The 25,588-nt window shown below is 64.5% G+C and overlaps 2 protein-coding genes across 7 annotated transcripts in view; one reads left to right on the top strand and one right to left on the bottom strand.

Moving 5' to 3' along the window:
* AFAP1 (actin filament associated protein 1) overlaps positions 1–5,877 on the top strand; it is an 86,277-nt gene extending 80,400 nt beyond the window's left edge. For all 5 annotated transcript variants that reach the window (XM_036227462.1, XM_036227463.1, XM_016127121.2 and 2 more), the window contains one exon: positions 1,511–5,877. In XM_036227462.1, coding sequence (XP_036083355.1) covers positions 1,511–1,537 — 27 coding nt within the window. In that variant the 3' untranslated portion in view covers positions 1,538–5,877. The remainder of the gene's footprint in view (positions 1–1,510) is intronic.
* A 4,914-nt stretch (positions 5,878–10,791) lies between these two features.
* Positions 10,792–25,588, bottom strand: part of SORCS2 (sortilin related VPS10 domain containing receptor 2) — a 219,332-nt gene continuing 204,535 nt past the window's right edge. Inside the window, exons 19-27 of one of the 2 annotated variants that reach the window (XM_016127118.2) lie at positions 23,478–23,664; positions 22,951–23,084; positions 22,140–22,263; positions 19,204–19,316; positions 18,583–18,708; positions 17,518–17,617; positions 16,796–16,898; positions 14,562–14,653; positions 10,792–13,033 (exon numbers count right to left, since the gene is read on the bottom strand). In XM_016127118.2, coding sequence (XP_015982604.2) covers positions 12,969–13,033; positions 14,562–14,653; positions 16,796–16,898; positions 17,518–17,617; positions 18,583–18,708; positions 19,204–19,316; positions 22,140–22,263; positions 22,951–23,084; positions 23,478–23,664 — 1,044 coding nt within the window. In that variant the 3' untranslated portion in view covers positions 10,792–12,968. Of the gene's footprint in view, positions 13,034–14,519; positions 14,654–16,795; positions 16,899–17,517; positions 17,618–18,582; positions 18,709–19,203; positions 19,317–22,139; positions 22,264–22,950; positions 23,085–23,477; positions 23,665–25,588 lie in introns of both variants that reach the window. The other variant, XM_036227467.1, reaches the window with a different exon arrangement.

Genomic DNA, 25,588 nt, shown 5'->3' on the forward strand with positions numbered 1-25,588 from the left:
TCCTGCCTTCTGCCGGTTTCCGGTGGCGTCTGGTGGCGGGGCCGAGCGTGGCCCAGGCAGCCTGGGGCTCCGTCGGGCGCAGAGTCTTCTCCCTCCCGCCCTCCCTCAGCCTTCCCGACCGGTGCTCGCGGGCGCGGTGGGAACCCCCTCAGTCCGTTTTCCACTATCCTCCAATCTTATGATGGGATCAGCCACAAATGATTTTTGATGCTAAGCTTAATGTTAGAAAGACTTAGAAACTACTTATAGTTTACCAAAGTAAGTGCTTCTTGAGAGCAGTAACCGACACTGTGTTGCACAAAAAAGTCACACTTGGTACCGTGACATCAACTCACCCGGATGAACCGCATTTGTCCTGGCAGCGTGGAGGCCGGACGTCCCCCCTCACTGCCCCTGGGGCCCCTGACTGCTGTCGTGGCTTGTTTTCTGGTAGCTCTGGAGCCTGTTCGAACTGGCTAGAAATGTGTCACTTCCTGCAAGGTGGGCGGGCGGGGGTAAGAGCGAGTGCTGACCACCCACTCCGCCCGGCGGGTTCACAGGACCCCCGTGACCACCTGCGCGGACACTGGTCCTTACAGCAAGGGCATGTGACCGGAGACTGTGTGTCAGCAAATTTGGGGAAAAAGTCACTGTGCGTCATCCTTGCCTTTCCCCGGCGTCCGCCAGGTGGTGGTATCGCCCGTGCTCCCTCGCGGGGGACCGTGTCCCGCCCGAGAGGTGTTTAGGCTCGAGCTGCCCAGCCAGGCCCCCTGGTCCTTTGCGGATGAGCAGCGCAGTGAGGTGCCCCGGCTGCCGGGCTTCCTCGCTGCCGCGGGGGTCGCAGTTACCGCCGCGTAAGGGAGCGCAGCTTTGCTGGGCGCATGCGCGCCGGCCAGAGGCGCGAGCCCCGCGCGCCTCCTGCTGCCCTCCCGCGATGCGTGTGCACCGTGGGGTCGCGGCCTCGGTCCCGGGGGATCGGCCGTCCCGTGGAGCTGACGCGGCGGCGGGGCACGCGGGGCGGGCGCCCTGAGCGTGCGCGGGAGGGCGGGCCGGCCGGTTCGGGCTCACTTCCCAGCGCCGGGCTCTCGCCGTCCACCCCGCGTGCACTTCCGCTTCTGGAAAGGGCGAGACGTTCTTAATCTGACGCGCCGTGCGGAGGAGCGCGTGTGCTCGAGGCCCCGTTAAGAGCCCCCGGGAAGCAGCAGGCAGGCGGCTCCTCGGGTCCTCGGCAGCACGCACGGGGCCACCGGGGACGGGGCGGTGGGGGGAGGGGGGAACCCTGCCCGGCGGCCGCATGGCGGGACCGACGGCCACGCGTCTTCAGCTTCGACTTTCTCAGTGGCGCGTCACAGTCCTCGTGGGACTCAGGCGGATCTACCTTCTGGACCGGGTGGCAGTTCTGCCTAATGCTCTGAGGGACCCCCACACTGCCTTGCCTCCTCGGTCACAAGTCCAGACGGCACGCAGTGCGACTCATCTCGTGACGCTGCGATCCTGCCCGGTCTAACTCCCCTCTCACTTCCCTTGTCAGGAATGGGAGCTGAAGAACGGGACGTAGAGGCGAGAGGCGCTCCGGCCCGAGCAGCGTCGCCGTCTGCGTGCCGACCCCGGGGCCCGTGCGCCGGCCCCGCTGCGGGGCCCAGGTTCCTGACTGCGCTCAGGCCGGCGCTGCCGGCCCTGTGCGTTCCTGCTGCTGTTCGATGGTGCCCTTTAAAGAAATTTGCCTGATACGCTTTGGTTTCCAAATTTATTTGTTAAAAAAACATAAAGGGATGAAAGGGATTGTATAAGAATCGTATGGCCTGTGGAGAAGTTGCATCTTTTCACCCAAATGATTGTTTCAACCAGTTTCAGCCCAACCGCAGACTGACGGTGACGGGGCTGCGAGCCTGGGGAAGGCCCCGGACTGGGCACCGAGCGCTTGGCCAGCCTCTCCGGCCTTGCGGCCAGCCTGGGCACGGGGGCCGCCCTGCTCTGCCGCTCTGCCGGGGGGTCACGGCTGCAGCGTGGACAGCGTGGGCCCCCTGTGTCTCTGCGTCCCCCCGCCCCATGCCTGGCCCTTCGTCCCCAGAGGGAAAGGCCTGAGAAATTGTGATTTGTCGCGTTTTTTACCTTAAATTTTTTCTGGACAGATGCTTTGCCACCAGGACATGGAAAACTGACATTCTTTTAAAACCTTTTAGACATGTTCCCTCTCTGTCGCGTGCCACGTTTAGCTCTGAGGGTCTTTCAGATTCTGTATCGTGTTTGATTAGTCACTTGTACTGCTTTTGAAAGGAAGTGAGGGTTTCCGGCGCTCACCGATGTGTGTCCGGACCCCTTTTCCCGCGCACCTCTGCCACCGCCGAGCTGGCCCTCCCAGGGGGCTCGGCGACACCTCCCCGCACAGACATTTACTGATCGGTCCGCCTTTGACAAGGAAGCAGGTTCTGGAAATTGTGCACTTATCGAACTGTCTCATCGCAGAGCACAAGGAGGACCTTCGAGAGCTTCTAGCTCCTTCCGCAGCCCCCACCTTGCCAGCGAAGCCATGAACACGTCCGTGGACTTGGGTGTGACCCCTCTCCGGGCACACCGGCCTCCTACAGCCTCTCTGTTACTTTTCTTGTTTGCCTCCTCCTATGTGGTCTTTCTTGGGGTGACCGTGTTGGGGTGACCAGGGACAGAGAGCTAGCTTCTACCCCGTGGGCCCAGGAAGCACACTCTCCCTTCTGCTTCGGGGGGCCCTCGGGGATTCCACTGCAACAGTGCAGCGCCCATGAGTGGAAAGCTGGTCACCCCGGGAGTCCTGCGGACTGGTGCTTGGGGACAGGCCCCTGGTGCGCGGAGGGCTGGGGGGCTGCAGAGGACGCCACCCTCCTGCGCCTGCAAAGGCCCTTCTCATCGAGCCTCCCAGCAGGCAGCGAGCCCTTCCCCAGACGCCCTCCTGGCCCGGCCCGCGCACCTCCCCGTGCCTCCCGCGGGCTGGGCTGTGGGTCCACGGTCTCGGCTCGGCCCTCAGGGCTGCGTGGGCCGCGTTCACTCTTGCCGAGCAGGGCAGGGCCCAGCCCCTGGCGCGGAAGGAGGCCTGGCCACGGGGCTCGGAGCTGTCTAACTGGAGCCCACCTGCAGTGTGAACTGGCTGCAAAGCCGCGCGCCAGGGGCATTTGGGGTTCGTGGGCCATCACCTGTCACCCGTCACTGCCACTCCGATGCTCCTTCCCCCGCAGGTCAGTGGCCGAGGCCCATCCCTCCAGCCCTTCGCACAGGCGACCCAGGAAGTCCACGCGAACAGCAGGGCGGGGTGCGGGGAGAGTCCCAAGGCCTCAGGCCTCTTCCCTCCAGCGCTGGGGAGACCCTGTCCCCCCCTCCCCGCCCCCTGCGCCTCTGTCACTGCAGGAAGCCAGGCGCTCTGCCTGACAGCCAGCTTGGCCCTGAGAGAGCTGCCGGGTTCTGACTGTTAGGAGCGGGAGGAGCCTGGGCGCCCGCGTTCTTGACCTTGCCCGGGCGGCAGCAGCGTGGCAGGCACCGTTAGCGGAGCAACCCTGAGGCTGCGCCTCGCCTGCCTCCTTCAGGGGCCGCGCCCGAGGACACGCCGGTCAGGGCCAGGCAGCGCCCGGTCTGCAGACGCCTGGCGTACGCGTCCTGTGTGCAAAACCCGGGTTTTAAATCACTTCCACGACCTTAGCCTTTTAGAGAGGGCGGTGAACTTACACGGCCCCCGTGGGTCCCACGGGGACGGACTGCTGATAGCGTCTCCCCATCCGTGTTTTTAGATTTGATTGGAAAGTTAGTTTAAAGCATTTGCTTCAAAATAAGTTATTTATTTGTATATGTTCAATAATCATAGTTTTTAATTTATATCTGTACATATTAGACCCCCGTGAGGCATCTTTTCAGAATTCTGACAGTGGCCTCGTTATATTCCCACCCCCCGAACCCCCGGGAGGTGCCCCCGCCTCCAGGGCGCCCCAAGAAAGCCATGGTAGGTGTATGAGCCCCCGACCCTGCCCCTCACTGCTGGGAGGGGGCAGGTTCCTTTTGAAATGCCCCCCATCCCTTTAACAGGTAGTCAGTGCACAGAGTGCTCTAAGCATCACGACCGAGAGCAAGAAGGACGTGGTGGCCACACGGGGGCTGGTGCGAGGCCCCGTCGCGGCGGGACTGGGCCGCTCCTTCTGCGAGGACCCGGGGCCCCGCGGTCAGCCTCCGGGGTCTGTGTCCAGCTTCAAGTAAGGCCATCGGCCTTCAGAGTCCCCTCCACTTTTATGTTTCTGTAATGTTTTGAACTCACCAGCCTTTTTTGCACAGAAGCAAAGTGACCGTTAGGGAACAGCTGGCTGTGTCGCCCCGAATGTGGGGCCGGGCGGAGCGTCTGCCCCCCCTCCTGCCCCAGGGGATGGCAGGGCCCAGGTGCGCACCACCCCCCCGGAGGACGCACGCCCCACACGCGGGCTCTGCCCAGACGCCTCTCTCGGGACAACTCTGGCAACCTTGGGCAGCTGTGAGGTGAAGCCAGTCTTGTCCCTCTGGGGGTGGCTTCAGGGTGCCGGCCTGGTCCACTGCGTCCACCTCCCCTGTCCCAGGCTTGTTTCTGGCAGTTTGTGTGAACCCCAAGCCAATCTGATGGGTCAGAGGTTCGCCGCCTTTTGCAAAACCTGTTCCATAACCCGTGTGGTCCTAGGCCCTAAAGGCCACCCCCAGAGGAGCTTCGGGCTTTCATTGGGGGGATAATTTGGAACTTTTGTGCAGGGTTCTGAGGAGACAGCTGTGAAGCTGGGGGTCAGCAAGACTCCTCTGCAGCCACCTTTTCTTTGTGGACGAGAGCGTTAACTGTCACCAGGCCATGGGGGCAGGGTGAATTTAGCCCACAGACCTGGCTCACCAGGGGAGTCACCAGGTCATGTGACAGGCACCTCCTGCGGATGGGCTGAGGACGGGCCGAGGACGGGCTCGCCGGGCAGGGCCTCTGCCACCAGGGGTCGCGGGCTGCGCTTCCCGGGCCTTCGCGGCTGGCAGGGGCTGACCCGCCATCCACCATCCGCCTGGGCCGGTCCTTACAGGGAGCCGCCCCCGGGAGCGCGGCCGCCGGGCCCCAGCACGGCGCCCCGCCCCCGTCACGGCAGCAGCTCAATGCCTCACTATTGCCTTCCTCTTTTTTCTAAGATAATTTTTAATGGGAAAAATCATTTGAAATACGGTATAGTTTTTAAAAAGATAGTTATTATTTTTCCATTCCTGTTCTTACTGCCGTCTTGTTATTCGCGTGATGGGCTGGGTCGATACTGTGAAATAAACTAAAACTGATCTAAGATTTTCATGCCGTGTACACACACAGTACCGCATTGCAGAAAACACAGAGCCGCCGGTTTGTGACCCTGGGGCCACAGCAGGACAGCTCGTCCCCTGGGCACCTCTTGCCTTCATTCCGATGCAGCCTTTTGCCCACTTTTTGTGAAATATTTTCAGTTACGTGTTCCAGAAAAGCTTATCTCACAGTGTACAAGGACCAGTAGGTATTTCTGCTTGTCTCCATGAAAGGTATTGTCAAAATGGGATCACCAGATCATAATTCTTAGGAACCAAAGGTGTTTTGAATAAGATAATCTTTGTATTTGATTTTCTAATGAGAAAGCGTGTTTAAATTTTAACATCGACTTTTAAATTATAGGTCTTCAACACTGACCACGACTACACATCGTAAAATGTTTTCATGTTAAGAATGTAATAATTTCTTTATTGTATTTTTTAAAAACTAAAGTCATATTTAAAATTTTCTTTGAAAGAAGCAGGCAGGAGACAAGATTTTTTTTTTAACTAAATATGTTGGCGATGTCCTTTTAAAATGACTGTAAATATATTTTCATTCTGTTTCTCCATGTATTTAATTCATAAAGTGAAAACTTTTATCAGAAGGAACTTGCGTCTGAAACGCGCGTTCTCGGTCCATTCGCCCCGTTTTGTAGTCGCCTCACTCGCGTGTCTTCGCTGAGGGGTTTTTCTGCCGCTGAGCGTGGCCCCCAGACGGGCGCCCGCGGCGTGACTCGTGTGTGTGATCAATAAACTCCGCTCTTGCCCCGGGCTCCACGACTCCGCCGACTCTGCCTGTAGCGCGGCCTCGGTGCCTCGGGTCGAGTGGATGCCGTTTGTTAACGGCCACTCGGCCACTCGGCAGGTGCAGGCGTCAGAGGTAAGGGGAGGAGAGACGGGGAGCCTGCGCTTTGCTTCTCTTAAGCAAGAATCCGCTTTTGCGAAAGAGCCATTTTTTTTTTTTTTTTAAGTCCCTAGGCTCAAAGATTCAACTCAGAAGATGTCCGCGCACCTGCTGAGCGCCAGGCCCTGGGCCAGGTGCTGGAACTCGCAGTGGGTCCGGGGTTCTTGCTCTCAGGGGCTCCCTCCCGCCAGCTGACGCCCCTGGAGCTCTGAGTGCAGGGCCGGGGGGCGAGGGGGCTTCTGGACTCAGGCAGGAAGAGCAGCTGCCCTTGGGGCAGTGGGGTCGGGTTCGCAGGGGGTGGGCATCGCGGCCGGGCGGTGGGGTTCGGGCAGGATTCAGCAAGGAGGGAGGGGAGATGGTCCCGTGGGGGGCACCGCAGGAGCAGGGGTGGAGGGTGAGAGCGGGGCCCCTCGGGGGAAGGCAGGGGCTGCGGACCTGGGACGAGGGTGCCCCACGGGTCGAGGAGGGGGTGCGGCGAGGGGGAAGGCCTCACGGGCGGGGAGAGGGGGGTGCTGCGGAGCGCGTCCAAGCTTCCCGTGTGTGGGGTCAGCCAGGTTTCTGATTTCAGACCCCGTGGGACGAGAACAAGAGTGATGACCACAGCCCACCTGTGCGGCCACCGTGGCCATGCGGGGGGCAGTTAGAGCCGGCGAAGGGGGCAGCGCAGGGAGGGAGCCCGTCCGGGCCCTGCTGGACCGGACGCTGTGGGGTGGCCGGGTCGGATTGCAGAGGGCGCCGCCTGGAGTCTGGTGCTCAGGCGTGCCCGCGTGGGACCCAGGGATGTCCCGGTGACAGTTGCCCACCTAGACCCACCTTCCAAAGGCCGAGGACCAGATGGCCCAGCGCGCCCTCCTCCACCCGAATGCTGTGCTCCCCACAGCCCGGGGCGCGGGGCCGGCGGGCCACGTCACGGGTCACGAAGGCCCCCCGCACCTTTTCCGTGTAAAGTGAGCACACGGGAGTCGGAGGGCGGCTTTCGATGGTGGGACCGTCATTTTTCAAGTGCTGTCTGTCGGCTCTCGGTGCTGAGAGTCACATACCCCTGTGAAAAGCCCGAGACGGCAGAGTGCGCCCCACCCCCACTCTGTGCTGTCGGGCGGTGGCAGCTGTCACACCGAGGGCCCCGTGCAAGCTTTATCACACCTGCTTTTAACTCGCGCTGCTCAGGCCCTGGACACAGGTCATGCCCTGGTGGCTCCAGGCAACATGGAGGTGGCTCTTTAACTCCTCGTACGAGGTCGCACGAGGACGCCAGAGCTCCTGGCTCTGCTGTTCAAAACCACGGGGACGACCCGGGGGTGCTCGTCCCGCGAGGTCAGATTTCGGGGGCAGGCGACACGAGGCCTCAGCAGCATGAACGGGGAGCCCCGCTCCGTGGCGGGGAGCAGGAGAAGCAGGGCTGACGGCGTCCGTGGTGCGGAAGGTCTGTGACCGACGCCTCGTCGGCTTCGTGACGCTCCGACGTGGCTGCCTGTCATCCAGACGGAGCGACTAGCTGAAGCAGGGTAGGCACACAGCAGGGGTGCTGACCCAGCGAGATGGGCACCTGTGCTCACTCACCTCTTGACCTGGGGGCGGTCCTGGAACCGTCCCAGGGCAGGCGGCAGTGCCGGGCTCAGCGCTGGCTGCGGCCTTCCTCGGGCGGCCGGCCCCCGACTGGGAGGGCTGCCCGTGCCTGAGCTCGTGTTCGCATTCTGATGCTGACAGCCGGGCCCTCGCCTTCTCTGCACAGACTGCCCTTCCCGGGGCCGGCCGGTTCTAAGACAGCGGAGGACTCACCTGCAAGCACGCCCTTCATGTGCATTCCAGCCACACCTGAGCCCGCACCCCAACTGCCTCCACGTGGGGCTCCCCAGGGCTCACACAGCCACTCTCCCCTGTCCTAATCCCCCCCAAGGTAGGTGCCAGACACACGGGACAGGCCCCTCTGCCCCAGAGCCTCTGAAATTATCCAGACCAGCTAGTCCTGGCCTGCATGCTCTGTTCCTTCCCGTGGAAACCACCAGGAAGGCTCTCGTTCAGGTTTACCCCTCCCTCTGCCTACTGATTGAACCCGGGGCTTCCCCAAGTGGCCCGGCGTGGCCCGGCATGGCGTGTCTCCTCCTCCTGGGATCTGTAAGTGTAACAGACTTAACCTTCTTTATGGCCATCATCTGCCCCCCACCGTGGAGAAGAATCTGCGTTTTAGAGCCCCCTAGTCCTGTGGAGGTGCGTGGGCTTTGAGCTCCTCGGGTCTCGACTTTGGATCTGGCTCGTTTATTTCTCTCGCCCCCCGGAGGGAGCGTAACAACTCTCGAAGGTGCAGTGTGAGAGTTCGGGTGCGACGAGGGGTGTAAACGCCCAGCCCCATCTGCCGCCTGACAGGTGCTCAGCAGCTCAGCGTCTCCTGCCCCACCTGCCCCCCACCCCCCCCACCCCGCACGCTGGCTGAGAGCAGGTCTCGGACCAGCTCCCACGGAAGGTTTCAGTGTCACGGCGGGAAAGGCACGTAGCCTCGGGCCTCGGGTGGGGAAGACGAGGCCCCGTCCACGTGTCGGGTGGCCCTGGGCCCGGGGAGCGCAGGAATGAACGAGGCCCACTTCTGCCCAAGTTCACAGCCAGCCAGTGACGACCCGGACGAAGAGGTCACAGCGGTCCCCTCGGCAGTCGTGGCACCCCTGCTCTGGGCCTCGAACCGCTCGCTCCAGGCCCTGGGGGAGCCATGGCAGAGCAGCCGGTGGCGGCTCCCGCTTCCGCGAGCTGCCCTCGGGCGCCACGGGGCCGGCTACAACAGAAGCAGGAGTGGCGGCAACCCAGTGTCGACCAGGCCCCTACGTCAGGCGCAGGGAGCCCCGGGCGCGGGCCCCGAGGCACAGGTGAGGGGGCGTCATGAGAGGGGCCGTGGGGACGGGCGGGGTAGCACGGCCAATCCGGTGGGGCTTTGGAAGCTGAGGGGAAGCGAGCCGGTGAGGTGCCTGCAGCTGCAGGTGACGGAAGACCCCATCCGGGTGTGATGTGCCCGCAGCCGGCAGCCCCGCCGGCCCAAGGTCCCAGCCCGCAAGTCCAGCGGGCAGCAGCTCCATGGCCTCAGGGACCCAGGTCCCTCCCATCTGGCCTCTGCGCCGACCCGGAGCCCCTCTTTTTGGGCCCCGGTGGCTGGTCCCACCCCGTGCCCAGCCTCCCCGAGTCCCTGCCAGCAGCGACGACCGCTCCCAGGGCCCTCAGCTGACTCTTCTTGTTGCCAAAGTCCCACCCCCAGGGGAAAGGGAGCAGTGTGACCGGCTGCCAGCATTCTGGTCCCCCCCCCCCCCGCCCGTGCAGACAGAGCCAGGCTCCCTGGGGAGCAGGGGCAGGTGCTGGAGGACGGGGGTGTGCGGGGCGGGGCCCGCAGCAGGGCGCCCAGGCGGCCGCTCCAGGAGGAACCTGGACGTGGCATGGGGGCCCTGAATGGGGGCCGTCATTGCCGTTGCGCTCGTTCGGCCCCGTGGACCGCACTGGCACCGGCTCGGCCCGGGCGGTGCGTGCAGATCGGTGACTGAGCTGAGTGTCTGGGCCGTGACCACACCACCTGGCAATGGCAAGGACGAGCCTGCTCTCCCCGCGTGGGGCCCGGGGTGGGCGCCAGGTGCCACCTGCCGAGTTCGGTCTGCTGGTGATGAACCGTCTGAGGACAGCGGCCATGGGTGCCAGTGGGTCCTGGCGCGTCACCGAGACGCTGGGCCGGCCTTGAGACAGGCGACCGGGGTCGTGCGTGCCAGGCTGGGAGTGGCGCGCGGAGCCCCCGCCACCCGGTCCCGTGGGACCCGGCGGTGCTTGGCAGTCATTACAGCGACCTGCGGCTCACGGGACGTTTCCGCGAGCGATGAAATCCAGGGTGGCCGCCAGGGCCCCCTCTGGCCGCAGCCAGGTGGGCACATCTCCCCTCCCCCGGAGCTGAGCTCAGGCGTGGATTTTCCCGCAGGTGGGTCGGGAGGCGGAGACAGGGCGCTCCCCCGGGGCCACCCTGCCCCCTGGAGGACGGAGCCGCTGCGGACCCCTCCAGCTGGTGGAGACCCCAGGTGGACCTAGCGCTGGGCGCAGAGGGACGGCAGGCACCTGGGGACCCGGGCCGTCACAGGGCGCTGGGAAGGCCTGAGTGCCCGCTGGGCCGTGGGCGGAGATGTGGGGAGGACTCGGGGCAGCTCGCAGGGTGGGCGTCGGTCACTCTGGCAGCGGGCTCCCCGGGGCTAGAGCCATGACGGGGCCTCGTTCGCCACGGCAAGGACAGGCACGCGGCCGTCTTCGTGGGGGGGGTCCGCCCGCGTTCGGCCTGATTAGGGCGCGCGCTCAGCTTTGGTGGGAGGCGGGTGTCGTGGCGCTTGATGACGGGCCGCTTCGGCGTCCCGGGAGCGCGCCGCGCTGGTGGCGCACTCCGGTCCTCCCGCTGCTCCGAAAGCTGACGGGGCAGAGTCGGCGTGGCAGGCGGCACGTTCTGGGCCCGGTGACGGAGGAGGTCGCTGTCACGGCGACCTCCCCGGCCGGGTCAGGCACGCTCCTGGCTCCGCTCACGCGCCCCGCGCCGCACGGCTGCAGGGCCCGCCGGTGCGTGTGCGCATGCGCTGTCAGGCCAAGGCCGAGAAGCAGCTTCATGGTAAGACCAATGCTGATCACGTTCATTTAATCTTTGTTAAAAGCATCACAAATGATTTATTGATTTTTAAAAAGGAAAAATAAGACTTTATCGCATCTTTGCTATGTGCATATACCAAGTGTGGGCGTGACGGGGTTGCATGGACCGCGGCCGCCCGTGGCCGACCGCGGCTGCCCGCGTCCTACGCCCAGGTGCCCGCGTGTTCCTGTACATCAAATATATAGAATCTCAAATGCATAACCAGGTAAATCTGTGGATCTACGTGTTGGTCTATATGGCTGTGGGATGGAAAAGCATAAGGGCTCGTCAGATGCCACCTGATTCCCAGGTTCTTGGGTTCACACATCCAAAATACTCTTAACAGAAATGATGACATAAAACACAGGACACAAATGACTAAGGGAGAAACCCTACTCGAATGGCAGAGAGAATGAAGTCGAGTGGTCGGAGGTCACAGGGGCGGCTCCCCGCAGGCACTGGTGAGCTGGGGGGAGGGGGCCGTGCCCAGGGGCCTCCACACTGGCCTTGACCTCGGGCCGGGCCGGTGTGTCTGACACTCGCAGGACAGGCAGGGTACACAGCAGGACGCGGGGCTGCCCTCGGGTGTCTTTGGAGGCTGCGCAGGGCTGGGCGGGGGGCGAGGGGTTGTGGCAAAGGTCCGGAGAACCCAGACCCTGCCCACCCCACCTGTGCCAGCTCCACGCACTGGCCCCTGGGCCCAGCCGTCCCCAAGGTCTTCAGTCTTGGGGCTAATTTGCAGGTGACCTCTGGAGAGAGCACCCATGAACCCCAGCTTTTGGGCAGGAGTGGTGGAGAGGGACAGACACCTGGTCCATGACCCACAGTGCCCCTTCCTCCCTGTGGTCTCGGAGTCCCCATCTGTGACATGAGGGCACTAGACTCGAGGGGTCCCCCACTCCAGAATGCTGGGAGCTGTTCTGGGTGCCCGGCTTCACCCCGGGGCCTCCTGTCCCACAGGGGAGATGAGTTAATGTCCCCTGGGCTTCATTCTAAGCCAGCAAATCAGAAGCCTGGGCTCTGGGGTTCCCCACCCCCAGGAAAGGCTGGGCCACCTGAGAGCACTGCCGGGGATGGGGGAGGGGAGAGGGAGCCTGACTTCCACTTTCAAGGCAAAAGGTGCACCCCCCATGTTCACGTGCAGCCTGAGGCTAGCATCCCTGATCCCAGGCACCCGTGCGTGAGCAGAGTCGCAGCGCCGGGGAGCGGGGGCTGGGCCCTGGGGCTCCGGCACTGCTCTCCTGCTGTGCGGCCCGGGCCATCCCCCCCCCCGGGCCTCGGTTTCTCCATCTTCAGATCGAGGAGCACCCCCCTGCATGGCCTTCCCAGCCCTCCGGTCCTGCACACTCTGGTTCCTGGGCTCCTACGCGGTTCCTGAAGCTACAAGGAGGCTGAGTGGCCGAGTGCCTCTGCAGGCGGCTCCCACGGCCCCCGCCAGGTGGGAGGCCGGGCACCCTGCTGCTGGGCTGGGGAGAGGGGGCGCGGGAGGCGGGGGAGCTGCCCTGGGCGCCTGGGCAGGGGGCTCCAGAGAACCGGGCTCTGACACAACAACCCAGATGGCCACCACCTGGCCATCGAAACAGGTGTTAGACGCAAGGACTCACAGCTGCCTGGAGAGGGGTTTACATCACCTGCAGTTTAAGAGGAGGAGGGGCAGCGGGAGGCGTGGAGGGCGTGTGCAGAGGGCCTGGGGAGGGGTGAGGCCTGGGGCGCAGGCTTTCTGGACGCCCTAAAGAGGGACGGCCATGCAGGCAGGAGCTGCCTTCCGGGGGGTGGGGTGGGGGACAGGACCCCCTTGTCTGTGTGCAGGGTGACTGATCAGGAAGGCGGGAGCCAGTAGGGGCTCACCTCCCTGTCCCCAGGGAGAACCAGCACTGGCCACCAGAGGCCAGGCCTTGGGTGAGGCCATGGGGTGTGGGGCAGCCTGGGCAGCTGCCTGAGGCCTGGAGTCAGGGCGGGGGCCATGGGCCTGGCTGGGCGGGGGCGTGGGCCTGGCTGGGTGGGAGGGCCCCACGGGAGGGAGGGGCAGCGGGCGGAGGGGGCCTTCTGGCGGGCCTCCGAGGGGGTGCCGGCCTCAGCACCCGTGCTGGCCGCAGCTGCGGCTCTGTGCCCTCCACGCGGACGGAACGACAGAGAGGAGACCGCTCTGGGCTCCGGCCTCCGCTGGCATCAGCTCACCAGGTAGCTGTGCATCTCGCGGGAGTTGATGCTCAGGACCACCCCCGAGTGGTTCCCTAGGAAACAGAGATGCCCACTCATGAACCACCAGCCCATCAGCTGGAGGGCAGAGAGAGACGAGGGACGGGGGGCCGTGCGGCACACAGTGGTGGCCTCGGCAGACGCCACGGAGCTGGTGTGCTGTGGGCAGCCCGTGGTTCCTTTGGCCGTGCGGGTCGTGCCCGAATGGGGTGCAGAGGTGGCGGGGTCTCCACGTGTCCTGGTGGGTGACAGAGGGGGTCCTCCCAGTGCTGCCACAAGCAGTGGACCCCACAGACCTCCGAAGGGGAGCTGAAGCAGGCCACCACCCGCTGCCCCACTGACCTGCAAAAGGGCCAACCCGGGCATCAGCAGCAGGGGGGTGCGGGAGGGGCTCCGTCCCCTCCAGGGCGTGGGCCCTGCAGGCCCTGTGAGGGACAGCCCGGGAGGCAGGCGGCAAGGGGAGAGACGGGGCAGTGATGGTCAGAAACCCAGGCAGTGTGGCAAGAGACTGACTTCCTTATGAGACCAAGGGACAGAGGCGTGGCTGCCTGCGAGGGGCGTGGCTGCCTGCCATGGGCGGGGCCGCCTCGAGGGGCGGGGCCTGTGGGTCCGACTCCAGCGCGAGTGCCCTCCAGACCAGCTGGGTGACCCAGGCCAGTGTGTCTCTGCACTCTGATGTCTTCGGCTGCTGAAGCAAGGGCCTCCACGACAGGCCTGGGGCCTCAGTTTACCTCATGGGAGGGAGGAGCGTGTGCGGGGGCAGGGGACCTCCTCCGCCGGGGACAAAGTCCGTGTCCCCTGCTCCTGAAGGCAGACAGACTTGCTGTCCCCACAGAGCATGGCGCGGGTGACAGCAGGGCCATCATGGGAGGCGAGGCAGCTGTCTCTCCCTCCCTAGCTGGCTGGGAACTCGGCACCATGCTAAGGGGGCCCAAGCCACATGGAGGCCACCCGCAGGCGCTGGGGGACAGCCCAGCCGGGGCCTTAGCTAGCTGTCCACGTCAATTTCCAGACACCCGGGTAAGGACACAAGACAATGCGACAGCCATGGACAGCAACCTCATGATGACCCAGAGAGAGGGCCGCCTGGCTGAGCCTGGTCACCCCAGAGCCGGGGAGAACACGGCAGGGAAGGGGTGCCACACCCTGCACTGGGCTGGGAGGCTGCGCTGGGCAGCACACGTGACTGGGTTCTCCCCTAGGACTGCGAGGAGTGAATGAGAACCCGGTAAGGAAGGCGCTTCGTCAGCTGTGAGGCAGTCATGCCTGGAGCTCAGAGCTTGAGGGGGTGACTGTGGGGACAGCCCGCCCCCTCTCTTCTCCCTGCCCTCCGAGCGTTCAGGGGCTGCCAGGCGTGGTGGCCCAGTGGCCACAGGCCTCGTCCCGTCCTCACGCAGGGGACGCGCTGCTGGGTTTGCGGGCCCGCACCCTGTGTGCTCTGCTGGCCGAGGTGGCAGGGGCGGGGACGTGGGGACGTGGGCACGAGGGGCGTGGGGAGGCGGGATTCGCGGGCATTGTTACCTAGAGTCTGCGAGTCGAGATCGTCACCTACAAACCCCTCACCCTGGACGGCGCTCTGCCGGCTGGCGGGGCTCGTCATCTCCTGCTCCTTCTCGTTGCGCATCTGGGCATACACGGTCCTGCCCGGGCGTTTCCTGCAGGGCGGGGGCAGGTGGCACTCAGGCTCCGCCCCCAGATGGGCCCCGCCCCCCGCGCGGGGCGCTGACCAGCTCCGAGCCACCTACCCCAGGAAGCCCTCCCTCCCGTGAGACCCCGCGGCCCCGGGTCTCCCTGTGTCCAGCGCCTGGCTGCTTCGGTCCAGTCTGTTCGTCCACCTCCCCGGACAGAGGACCCGCTGCAGGGAGGGGGTGTCTCACCTGCTGCCCCGTCCCCCAGTCCCACAGCAGCCCTGGGAAGGTGGCGCCCTGGCTGAGTGAGTGGGTGCCCAGTCCCATGGGATGCAGGTGCCTCGGCTCTGAGAGGCATTCCCTGAGCCCTGCCTGGTCCCGGACCCTGGGGTGGGGTCGGTCACGTGACTAGCTCCGTCCACCGAGGGTGACCGAAGGTGGCATGTGCCACCTCCAAGCTGGGGCATTCACACACCGACGCAAGTCCACCCTGAATAACCCTCGTCCTCTGGCGTGGCACCAGCCTTGCCGGCAGTGGCTCTGCTGGCAGTCCAGGCCCTGCTGGCCCTGGCGGCCGCAGGGAACAAAGACCCCAGCCTTCGGTGGCTGGAAGCCCCGCAGGGGGCACAGACCCCAGCCTTCGGTGGCTGCGAACCACTGAGCCTCCGAGGCCGGTCGTCATGGCAGCCCAGCCCCCTGGTGCTCATGCTGGGCCCGCAGGACCCGCCCCACCTGGGCTGCCTGGGCAGCAATGCTGGGGGCACAGGGCGCTTCCCTCCGCTGCCCACCCAGGCTCTGAGGAGCACACTGCACCCATGGCTGTGCCCACGGCGTCCATGGCAACCCCTCCCGCCAGTAAGGCATGGGTAATTCAGCAGGGAGCCCTCTGTGTGCTAGGTACCCCCAACGCTTATGCCCTCGGCTCTCCGGGGTGCCTTGGGGGCCCCACTCAGGGTCCCCCCTTCCGCCTCTCCTCTGGGTACTAGGTGGCAGCTTTCTCCCAGATCCTTTACAGCACGTACAATAAATCTGGAGCAATCTGTGGAAACTGCAATCTGGCCCTCAGGGGGTCTGAAGGAGGCGATTTAGAGACCACAATTCTGTTCCTTTCACTTAATTGGCCACTGCTGCCGCCCGGCAGTGCGCTGGACACAGCACCAATGAGCACCTGCGCCCAGACCGAGTTCCAAGGGGGAGGGAAAGGGGAAAAGGGGGAGGGGCACCCTCCAGACACTGGCCTCCTGCAGGGCTGGCCCCGCCTTCACGCCCACCCCAGGCCCCGCAGCAGCCCGGGAAGGGGGCGGGAAGCTGCGTGGGGGCGGGAGTCCTGCCTGCGCTCCGCTCCTCCCTCCCACCCCCAGCCTGCCTCTTCGGCGTCAGGGTCAGCGTCAGGGTCAGCGTCAGGGTCAGCGTCAGCGCCGCAGCCCCAGCACCGCCCGCACGGAGGAAGGACACCCAGAGGTCTGACGCACATGGGGGACGGCGGGCAGGGCCAGGCGGGGGTGAGTGGGTCCAGGGCCCTGCGGACGGTGGGGCTGGGGGAGGGACCCTCGGCTTCGGAGGACGTGAAGGGAAGGGTGAGCCGGTCCCTGGACTGTCCCCAAGGGCAGCCATGCCCAGGGAGACCCTGAGGCTATGAGAGCTGAACCACAAGGTGGGGAGGGACAAGGGGGCCAAATTTCAAGGCTGTTTTGCAGGAAACGCATCTGGCGACACTTCTTGGTCCTTTTGCTTGTTCTGAGGTCCAGAATCCAGGTAAATTCAGATTCACCAGCCTCGGCACAAGGCCCCACCCACTGCCAGCCTGGACATGGATGGCCCCCCTCATCTGGACATGGGAGCCCCCTGGCCGGCGGCCACTCTCGGCCATGCTCCCCAGGGATCCATGCGCACTGGAGGACCATGGGACATGGGACGGACGGGCCTGGTCAGAGCCCCGCTCTGTCCCCTGTGTGGCCCTGGGCATGTCACTTAACCTCTCTGAGCCTCGGCATCCTCATCTGTAAAATGAAGGACGGTGGGCTCCTTCTGAGGAGAGGATGGGGAAGAAGGTGCCAGGGACCTGAGGGGCACTCAGAACCAGGGACGGGTCAGAGCGACGCCTCTCCCGCAGCCCGCTGTGGGCGCGGACGCATACCCCCTGCCGCTGGGGCGGTCAGGCGGCCTTGCCTTTTGAACTTGTAGAGGATGAAGGCTCCCACCACGAAGAGTCCGATCATGAAGAAGACGGCCACCGCCCAGTAGCTGCCGCTCCTTCCCAGCCTCTGAGCACCTGCAACACAGCAGCCGTCAGCGGCAGCGTGGACAGCGGCCAGTCCCCGTGTGGCCCAGAGGGACCAGCAGGCTGTGCAGGCGGAGGAATCCGCCCCGGTCCTCCCTCCAGACAGGGGACATGTCTGTGCTGCATGGGGTGACCTGCCAGCTCTCCCATGAACGGGCAGGAAGTTGTTCTCCAACTTCTACAAAGATCCTTGTCCCAAAGGGGAAAGGACACACTTGTGACCAAAGAAGACAGTCCCATGGAGGGGGATGGGCGGTGAGGCCTTCTGAGACCCTCCGAATCAGAGTTCCCTGCCCCGTCTGCAGAGGAGTGCGAGGCACAGGGCCCCGCCCCCATCCCTGCGGTGATGAGGTGATGAGCGGAGGGGCCTGCAGGTACCCCCATTCCCTGCAGGGGCAAGACCAGGCAGGGCGGAGCCACGCCCAGGCAGGGGAGAGCCACGCCCAGGCCCGGTGGAGCCACGCCCAGGCTCAGCAGAGCCACGCCCCCTGGTCGGCACTGAATCCCGCACAGAGGAGGTGCACGCACATAATCACTTAAAAGACCAAACAGATGCAGGAGGCGGCCAGGAGGGCCCGGAGGGGACCAGGGGGCCAGGGCTCGCTCTCACCTGTGTCTGCGTCCCTCTCGGCCACCAGGACACGGACCCCGCCCCGCAGGAGGAAGCTGATCTTCTGTGCACTGAGCACCTGCCGGATGGCCGTGAGTCTCTGCGAGCAGAGGGGGAGTGAGGGCCGGGAGCACGGAGCGTGCAGGGCCGGGCAGGCGTGTGCCCCGCCAGCCCAGGCTTCCCGGTGCTCAGGAGGGAACCAGGGCCCACACGGACGTTCAAGTGTCACCGTGGACAGGTGGGCACAGTGCCGTGGGAGGAAGGGGGCCTCTGTGGCTCGGCAAGCCGTTTCGGCACCGGCGATTCCGGGAGGCCTGCTCCCCGCTCACGGGCTGCGGGAGCCGCCTCTGTCCTTGCGGACAAGCCACAGCCTGGCTCCAAGGAGGAGACCCTGGTCCTGGCACGTCCCGGGGAGGGCTGCCACGCCTCTGTCCTGAGGGTCGACCCGAGCCTCCAGGGGACGACCGCGCTGTCGCTCTGTCCCTCCACGGTTAACTTTCTAAGGGCCGAGCCGGTCCACAGAGGCCCCCAGCGGAGCCTCCGCACCCTCCGCCTCACTAGAGACTGTCTGTTTCTTTATTAGGGACTGCAGCCCCCTGGTGTGTGGCCAGAGGTTCCGCTCATCTTCGAGTCTCCAGCCCTGGCCTGTCACACAGCAGGCCCTTGTCCCCGGGTGAGGGCATCACTTGGGCGTTGTCCTGTGCATCAAAGACCTTGCTGAGGCCGGACCCCTGGTCTGTCCTCACAGCCGTGCCCGTGTCCTGCACCTCCAGCAGCCCCGCTGAGGTCAGGGCCATGTGACCAGCTTCGGCCGGTGAAATGGGAGAGGAAGTGGCGTGCACCCCCCACCCCGGGAAGGTGGGCCTGCCCCGGCGCCCCCATCCTCCGCCCACCGCGGGGACCGTGAAGGCCAGTGGGTTCCAGAGGGTGTGGTCACCCGTGGAGGAGGGCCAGCTCCCACGTCGGGCTGATTGGCGAGAAAGGAGGCTTTACTAACAACGAGTCGTCTGCCACCAAGCCCTCGGGGGGGCAGGAGGCACCGGGTCTGGTGGCCGCGGGAGATACCTTGTCACTCACGAGGCTCCTCTTCCTCGTGGGCCTGGGCGGGGGCAGGAGCACGTGCAGGTTGGCCAAGGTGGGCAGTCCCGGCCGGACCACGGTCACCAGCAGCTCCTCGGGGATGCCAGTCTCCTGCGGGGACAAAGAGCAGCCGACGTGTGTCCTTGTCTGCCACACCGCAGGCCCTCGGGAGACCTTCCCTCCCCCTTGGCCCGTCCAAGTCCTGGCCATCTGTCCTGCAAGCATTTCCGAGCCCTGCACGCCGTGGGGATGGCCCCAGAATCCAACCACAGCCCCATATCACCCAGCTCTCTTGGTCCCTCGGCCCTTTGTCCCCCACACCGGCCTCTCCTTGACCAGGCCGGTCCCCCTCAGCGCACTCCTCACACCTCGGCCACTGTGAGCAGGCCCCTCTGCCTCCTGGGAGCCCCAGGCCATGTGCTTCCAGCGGCAGATCCCTCTTCACCCCCGAGTCCCAGGGCAGGCCTTGGGTGACTCTAGGGGGGCAGCCTTTCTCTCACTGGGGAGCCCCCTCTGGTACACCGTCTTCATCTGCTTCCTGTGACCTCCCGAGGGCAGTGGGGGAGGGGGGCAGGGGAAGCCGTGGCGCTGGTGGCCGAGGCGCACCTTGGAGAGGAGCCGGGTGACCACCAGCCCGACGTCCTCCCTCCACTCCGGGGTGTTGGGGTTGTGTGCGTCCAGGTCCTTGGAAAACTGCAGAGGCACAATCTGGTACTGATCTGGAAGGAGGCGGAGATGGCGCCCATCAGTCCGGCGCGGCCTGGCTCTCCTCCCGCCAAGCAGCGGGGCCCCGGACGGCGCCCGGGCTCAGAGTCCAAGGCCTCCTTTGGGACTTGAGGCCCCGCCCTGTGTGCCCGAAGCTGTCCCGGGCGGGGCCCCTCACCAGCTGCCACCTCACGATCATGGCGCCAGTGACGACAACGACAAAGCCAGCGCCGGCCTGGGGAGGGGGGCCGGGCGCACGCCAAGTCTGCCCCGTGGGGGTCGCCCTGTCGACTCACGAGGACACGCGCTCGCCCCGCGAGGCCGGCCTCCGGCCCCCAGGACCCAGGGGCGTTGACGGGGCTGCCCCACCCCGCAGACTGAGAGTCCCTTGAGGGCACACGCCCCTCCTCCTCTTCCTCTCGTATTTCCCGGACCCCGGACTCACAGGGCCGTCCTCAAGCCACAAGCTCGGGGCGCTGAAAAGGCCCCAGCATCGAGAGCCACAGCTAAGTCGAGGTCTCCGTTTACCTCAGAGCCTCGGTCTCCTCACTTGTGAAGTGGGAGGAGGTGCTGCCCGGAGAGTGGCCCGAGGGACAAGTGCTTGTGAGCTGTGAACGCAACATCTAAAGCGGGCGTTGAGAGGCAAGAAGTGCAAGTCGCTGTTTGTAGACGACGTGATGCTCTACACAGAAAACCCCAAAGGCTCCACCCGAAAGCCGTGGGCGCTAACAAATTCAGGAAAGCTGCAGGATACGCAGTCAACACACAGAAATCTGCTGCGTTTCTAGCCACAGATAATGAACTATGAGAGCGAAAAGTTAAGAAAAGCAATCCCGTGTATAACTGCATCGGAAAGAGTAGAGCACGAAGGCATGGGTGTGACCGAGGACACATGAGAACGGCAACGCTGAAGACAGGAGCCGCGGAAGGCGCAGACGCACGGCCACGCTCGCGGGTCCGAGGCATCGCTGTTGCCAGGAGACCCACACCGCCTGACGCAACCTCCGGACCTCACGCAACGCCCGTTAGAAGTCCAGTGACGTTTTCCACAGACATAGGAAAAACAATGGCCTTTTCTACAGAAATAGAGCAATCTTAAAGTCTGTATTAAACCACAACAGACCCCAAGTAGCCAAAGCGATTTTAAGAAAGAACGAAGTGGGAGGTAGCATGCTACCCGACATCGAACTGTACCGCAAGGCCACAATAACCCAGACGGCATGGTCCCGGCATCGAAGCAGACACACGGATCGAAGGAACGGAATCCAGAACCAGCAATAAGCCCGCGGCTCTGTGGTCAATTAATCTATGACGAATGAGTCGAGGATGGGGGAAAGGGCAGCCTCTCTGTACATGCTGTTGGGGGAACCTGGACAGCTGCACACAAAAGAATAAGACTAGACAACTTGCCTTACACCGAACACAAAAATTAACTCAAAACGGATGAAAACACCGAACCTAAGACCCGAAACCATAAAACCGAGAAGAACACAGGCGGTAAGCTCCCTGCCATCGGCCTTAGGGACGATTTTTTTTGGATTTGACACCAAAAGCAAAAGCCGCAAAAGCAAAAATAAAAATAGTGGGAAAACACCAAGTTAAAAGCTCCCGCACAGCGAAGGGCGCCGCCGACCCAAGGCACGGCTTTCCGTGGGGCGGGAGAAAGTGCCTGCGCCTCGGGCGTCCAGCAAAGGAGTCACGTCCGGCACGTACGAAGAGCCTGTGCAACTCGACAGCAAGAAACAAACGGTCCAATCGACGATGGCCAGGGCGCCCGAGCAAACATCCTCCGGAAGAGGACACACAGGTGGCCGACAGGCGCCCGGCACCACTCGCCATCGGGGAGCTGCACGTCAAGGCCACAGGGAGACGCGGCCTCGCTGCTCCCACGAAGACGAGAGAAGGCGGGGGCACGCGGACGGACGCGGCCCCCGCGGGACACCGACGGATAGAGCTACCAGACGACCCGGCCACCCCGCGGCTGGGCGATCGCCCAGAGAATGGAAAGTGCCAATCAGCCCCTTGGTCACTGCAGCGCCGTGTCCGGCAGCCAAGACGCGGGGGCAGCCGGTGGCCATCGGTGGCCGAATCGTGACAGATAAGGTGCTCCGTGCACAACGAAATACCAGCCATGAGGAGAAGGAAATCCCGCCACTGTGGCTACGTGGATGGGCCTTGGAGGCGCTGACGCTGCGTGAGATGAGCCAGGGAGCGGCGTGAACCCCATGCTCGCACGCACACGTGGCATCTAGAAACGACGACGACTAAAATCAGACGAGAAAACGAGCTCTCAGATGCGGAAGCTGATCGGCGGTCGCCGGAGGTGGGGGGGCGAAGCGGGCCAAGGGGTCGGAAGGGGTGAGTCCTGGGCGGGCAGGCGCCGCGCGACGTGACCGCGAGTCGCGGGGAGAGGTCTGCACAGGTCTCGTCACACGGAAAACGTTCCGTAACCACGTGAGGCGACATGCTAACTGGACGATGTTCACGGACATCGAATCGTCACGTCCAACGCCTGAGGCTGTGACACTGGGTGTCAGGCGCACGTCAGGGACACGGCGACCCGCGACCCCGCGCCGCGGCCGCTCGTCAGGGCTGTGGGTGGGGAGCGGCCGAGGGCGGTCCCACCGCCCGCCTGACCGCCGGCCTCTGCCCCCAGGGGGGGCCGTCCTCAAAGCAAAATGAGTGGTTATCAGAGCGACGATGAGGCCGGAGCCCGCTGGGGGGCGGCCCCTCCTTCGGGGTACTCTGTGGACGTCTCCGGTGAGGGCCGAGCCCCCCGAGCACAGGTGCGTGGGGCTGCGATCCCTGGCAGGCGGCCCGCCCCCCGGGGGACTCACCCAGCACGCGGACGACCTTGGAGTCCTGCAGCACGGAGCTCCCGCAGGCGGCCTGCACGGTCACACGCACGTCCCCCGCGCCCGCGAAGCGTGTCGTCACCCAGTGGTCCAGGGACAGCAAGGGCTGCAGGGGCACAGCAGAGTCGGGCCGGGCCGGGGCGGGGCCGGGGGAGAGCTGGCCCCGCGGCCGGGCCGCTGGCCGGGGCTGCGGCGAGACGCCAGGGAATGGGGTAGCGGGGGGCGTGGGGAGGACCCCGGAGGAGCCGGGTCGAGGCTGACGCGGCATGGACACCAGTCTTCCAGCGGCTGCCCCCAGCCCCTCCTCTGTGGATGGTCCAGGAGGCGTACGTGGCCTCGGGCTGGGCCTCCACCCATCGTCCCTGCCCCTCGGAGGTGTGGCTCGCTCAGCACCCAGCCTGTGGGGCGGGACGCATCTACCTGGTGGCTGGATTGCCTCAGACCATACAGATGGGGGCAGAGGCGCTGGGCGCTCAGCTGCAGGTGTCCACGCTGCGAGCTGAGGGCACAGCCCAGGCCTGTGCCAGACCTGCCAGGGGCCCACCATTAGGACCCTACAGCCCCTCCCCGCCTGGCCTCCGGGTCTGGGCCCTCCGCCACTGTTTGGGGGGCTTTCTGCTTGGGGGTACAGGCCTGAAGTTTGCTGAATGAGTGAAGAGGCCCCTGCTTGGGTCTTGAGGGCCCCGAGATTGGAGATGGGCATGTGTCCGCCACACCTGGACACAGCTGGCCCCTGGGTGTGTGTCCGCCCCACCTTCCATGCCAGGCGGCCGCGAGGCCGGTGGCAGCCCACCTGCAGGCTGGGGCCAATCCACCAATAGAAGACGGTGAGGTTGGGGTTCGGGGGCAGCAGCACGGCCGTGAGGTTCACCTCCTGGCTGACGCCAACGACGGGAGCCACTTCGAGGTAGAGGGCCTGCAGCGGGGCTGTGGGGGCCGGGAAAGGTCGGAGGTCGGCATCGGGGCCCCGGGCTTCTCAGAGGCTGCTGTTGGTCACTGCGGCCATCGGCGTCACGATTCGCGCCGCCGCCACCCACTCACTGCCCTGGTCACCGCCACCACCAGCGCCACGTGGCGCTTCCACGACCATCACCACCATCGCCATCACCACCTCCATCATTACTGTCGCCACCGCCACCACCACCGCCAGCCCTCGTCCTGTGCGGACAGGCCGCCACACTGGGGACTCGCGCCCGGCTGCTGGCCTCCTGCCCCGGGGCCCTCGCCCTGAGCACTGGGGGCCCGAGGGAGCCCCACGCTTCCTGAGGGCCGGGCGTGCCACCGAGCGTGACGCTTGGCCCCGAGGGGCAGTGGACTTACAGTTGACCTGGACAAACAGCACCGCCTCGTCGTGCCCCGCCGTGTTCTCCGCCCTGACGGACACGCGGTAGATGCCGGGGCTCTCGTAGCGGTGTCGGATGGGCTCCCCGGTCACCGTGAGGTTCATGTACATGGCCTTGAAGCCGTCCCCGAGGTCCACCTGGTACTTGGTGGTCAGGACGTCGCCCTGCAGGAAACACCGTGAGGGCACTTGGGGCGGGACCTCGGAGCTCGCTCACTCGTTCATTTCCTCTCCTCTCCTCGAAACAAGCAAGCCCGGGGGGCCCGGGGAGCCAGGTCTGGTTCTGCCTTTGGGGTCCAGCCTGCGGTGCCGGACTGAGGAAGGCAGACGTGGCCAGAGCTGCAGAGACCCAAAGCGGGGGCCACTTTAGAGCCATCACCCGGCTGCAGAGAAGCAGAGGGTCAAGGGGCCCGGGGTGAGGTCAGGGAGACCAACCCCCAAGGCCTGAGCTGGAAGCCTGGAGGGTGACAGGGACCTTGCACACAGTGGGGGCTTTGGCAGACATGGAAGCCCCTTCACCAGCCTCCCAGGAAATCCAGCATCACGGTCCCCGTGGTAGCCCTGTGTTTCCTGAGTTTTTCTTCGATCTTGTTCCACGTGGTGCCAGGAGTGATCTCGGTGGCTCAAGGTCCACACAGACAGGCGCCCCACCCCCCTGGGCTGCTGCCTCTCCCTGGCATTTAGGCTCCCACATGAGCAGTTCGGCTGCCCATGCACCCCATTCCCCCCACCCCCCCGCCACAAGCACGATCCTTCAGATGACCAGCTTCCTCAGTCGTGGGGAATGGAGCCAAGAAAACAGTAACTTCTCCAACTTTACAGCGAGAAGCGGTTCTCGTCTTCAGCCTCATTTTCTCTCTCTCGCCCTCCCTCGCCCCTGCCGGCTGTTCCTGCCACCCCCCCCCCCCCCCCCGCCACAGGAACACCCAGAAGACCAGTTCCTGGTGATGAAGACCAAGCAGGATTATGGCCACCCATTTATCAGTCCCCTCCCTCTCCAGCTGCCAAACCTTAACACTCGACGGCACACTTCGTAACTTACGCTCACCCACCTTTTCCAAAAATATGGCGAGATGGGTTGGATAGCGCCCGTCCCCCAGAAATTCACGCCCACCCAGAACCTCAGAATGAGCCCTTATGTGGACATGGGGTCTTAGCAGACATGATTAGTTCAGATGGGGTCACAGTGCTGTGGTCAGGGCCCCTGGGCGGCCAGGCCGACAGGCTCGTCCCATCTGGGCTCCGGTTCAGAGAATCTGCAGGTGCAAGTGCGTGGCCGAGATTCCAGGCTCCAGGGGGCAGCAGACGGCCAGTTTCTTCTGTGAGTTTGTCCTGGAACTCAGGTCAGCAGCTAGGTCCACTCCGAGGGTCCAGGGGTCCCCAGGCCAGGCAGGGGCTACATCCTCCCGCCACCCCAGGATGCCGTTGTGAGCAGAGGTGCCCAGAGCGGGAATTGCAGGAGAAGCTTGTCGGCACTGGCACCGGGGGCAGGACCACGGCTGCCCAGGACAGACCCGGGTCCGGGGGCTGTGGACCAGGCGCTGTCCCAGGCCTGGGACCCGACGCGCTCTCTCTCCCTGGTTACTGTGTGGCCTCGGGCGAGTGGCTGCACTGTGCCACCTCGGCTTCCCGGCTATCAAGCTGGTCGGCTGGGGGAGGCGGGGGACGAAGGAGGCAGCGTGTCAGCTGTACAAACACCAGCGCTCACACGTGCAGCTCTGACCTCGCCGGCCTCAGCTCCCGTTTGCACGAGATTAGAGGGCTGCCTTCCAACACCAAAGACCTTTGTCATCATCGCATGGCCACCCGGCACCATATTTTGAAGGACGCCTTCTAAACAAAGGTGTGACCGCCCAGCAGACACGCCCGGAGCCGGGAGGGTTCCTCTCCAGGTGGGGACAGGTGGCTCCAAATTCTCCGTTAGGCTTTTCTCTAATCTTGAATTTCTTGCGTGTTTGAGTTTTTCTAATTTTCTTTTTTGACTGTTTTACAATGAGTACTTGTTATTTTTACAGTGAGAAACACAGGCGTGCTACATGATAATTTAAGACTAGAAGGAAATACAAAATTAACCGTGGTTATCCTGGAG

This window comes from Rousettus aegyptiacus, unplaced genomic scaffold (genome assembly GCF_014176215.1).
Source record: "Rousettus aegyptiacus isolate mRouAeg1 unplaced genomic scaffold, mRouAeg1.p scaffold_m13_p_10, whole genome shotgun sequence".
NCBI classification, from domain to species: Eukaryota; Metazoa; Chordata; class Mammalia; order Chiroptera; family Pteropodidae; genus Rousettus; species Rousettus aegyptiacus.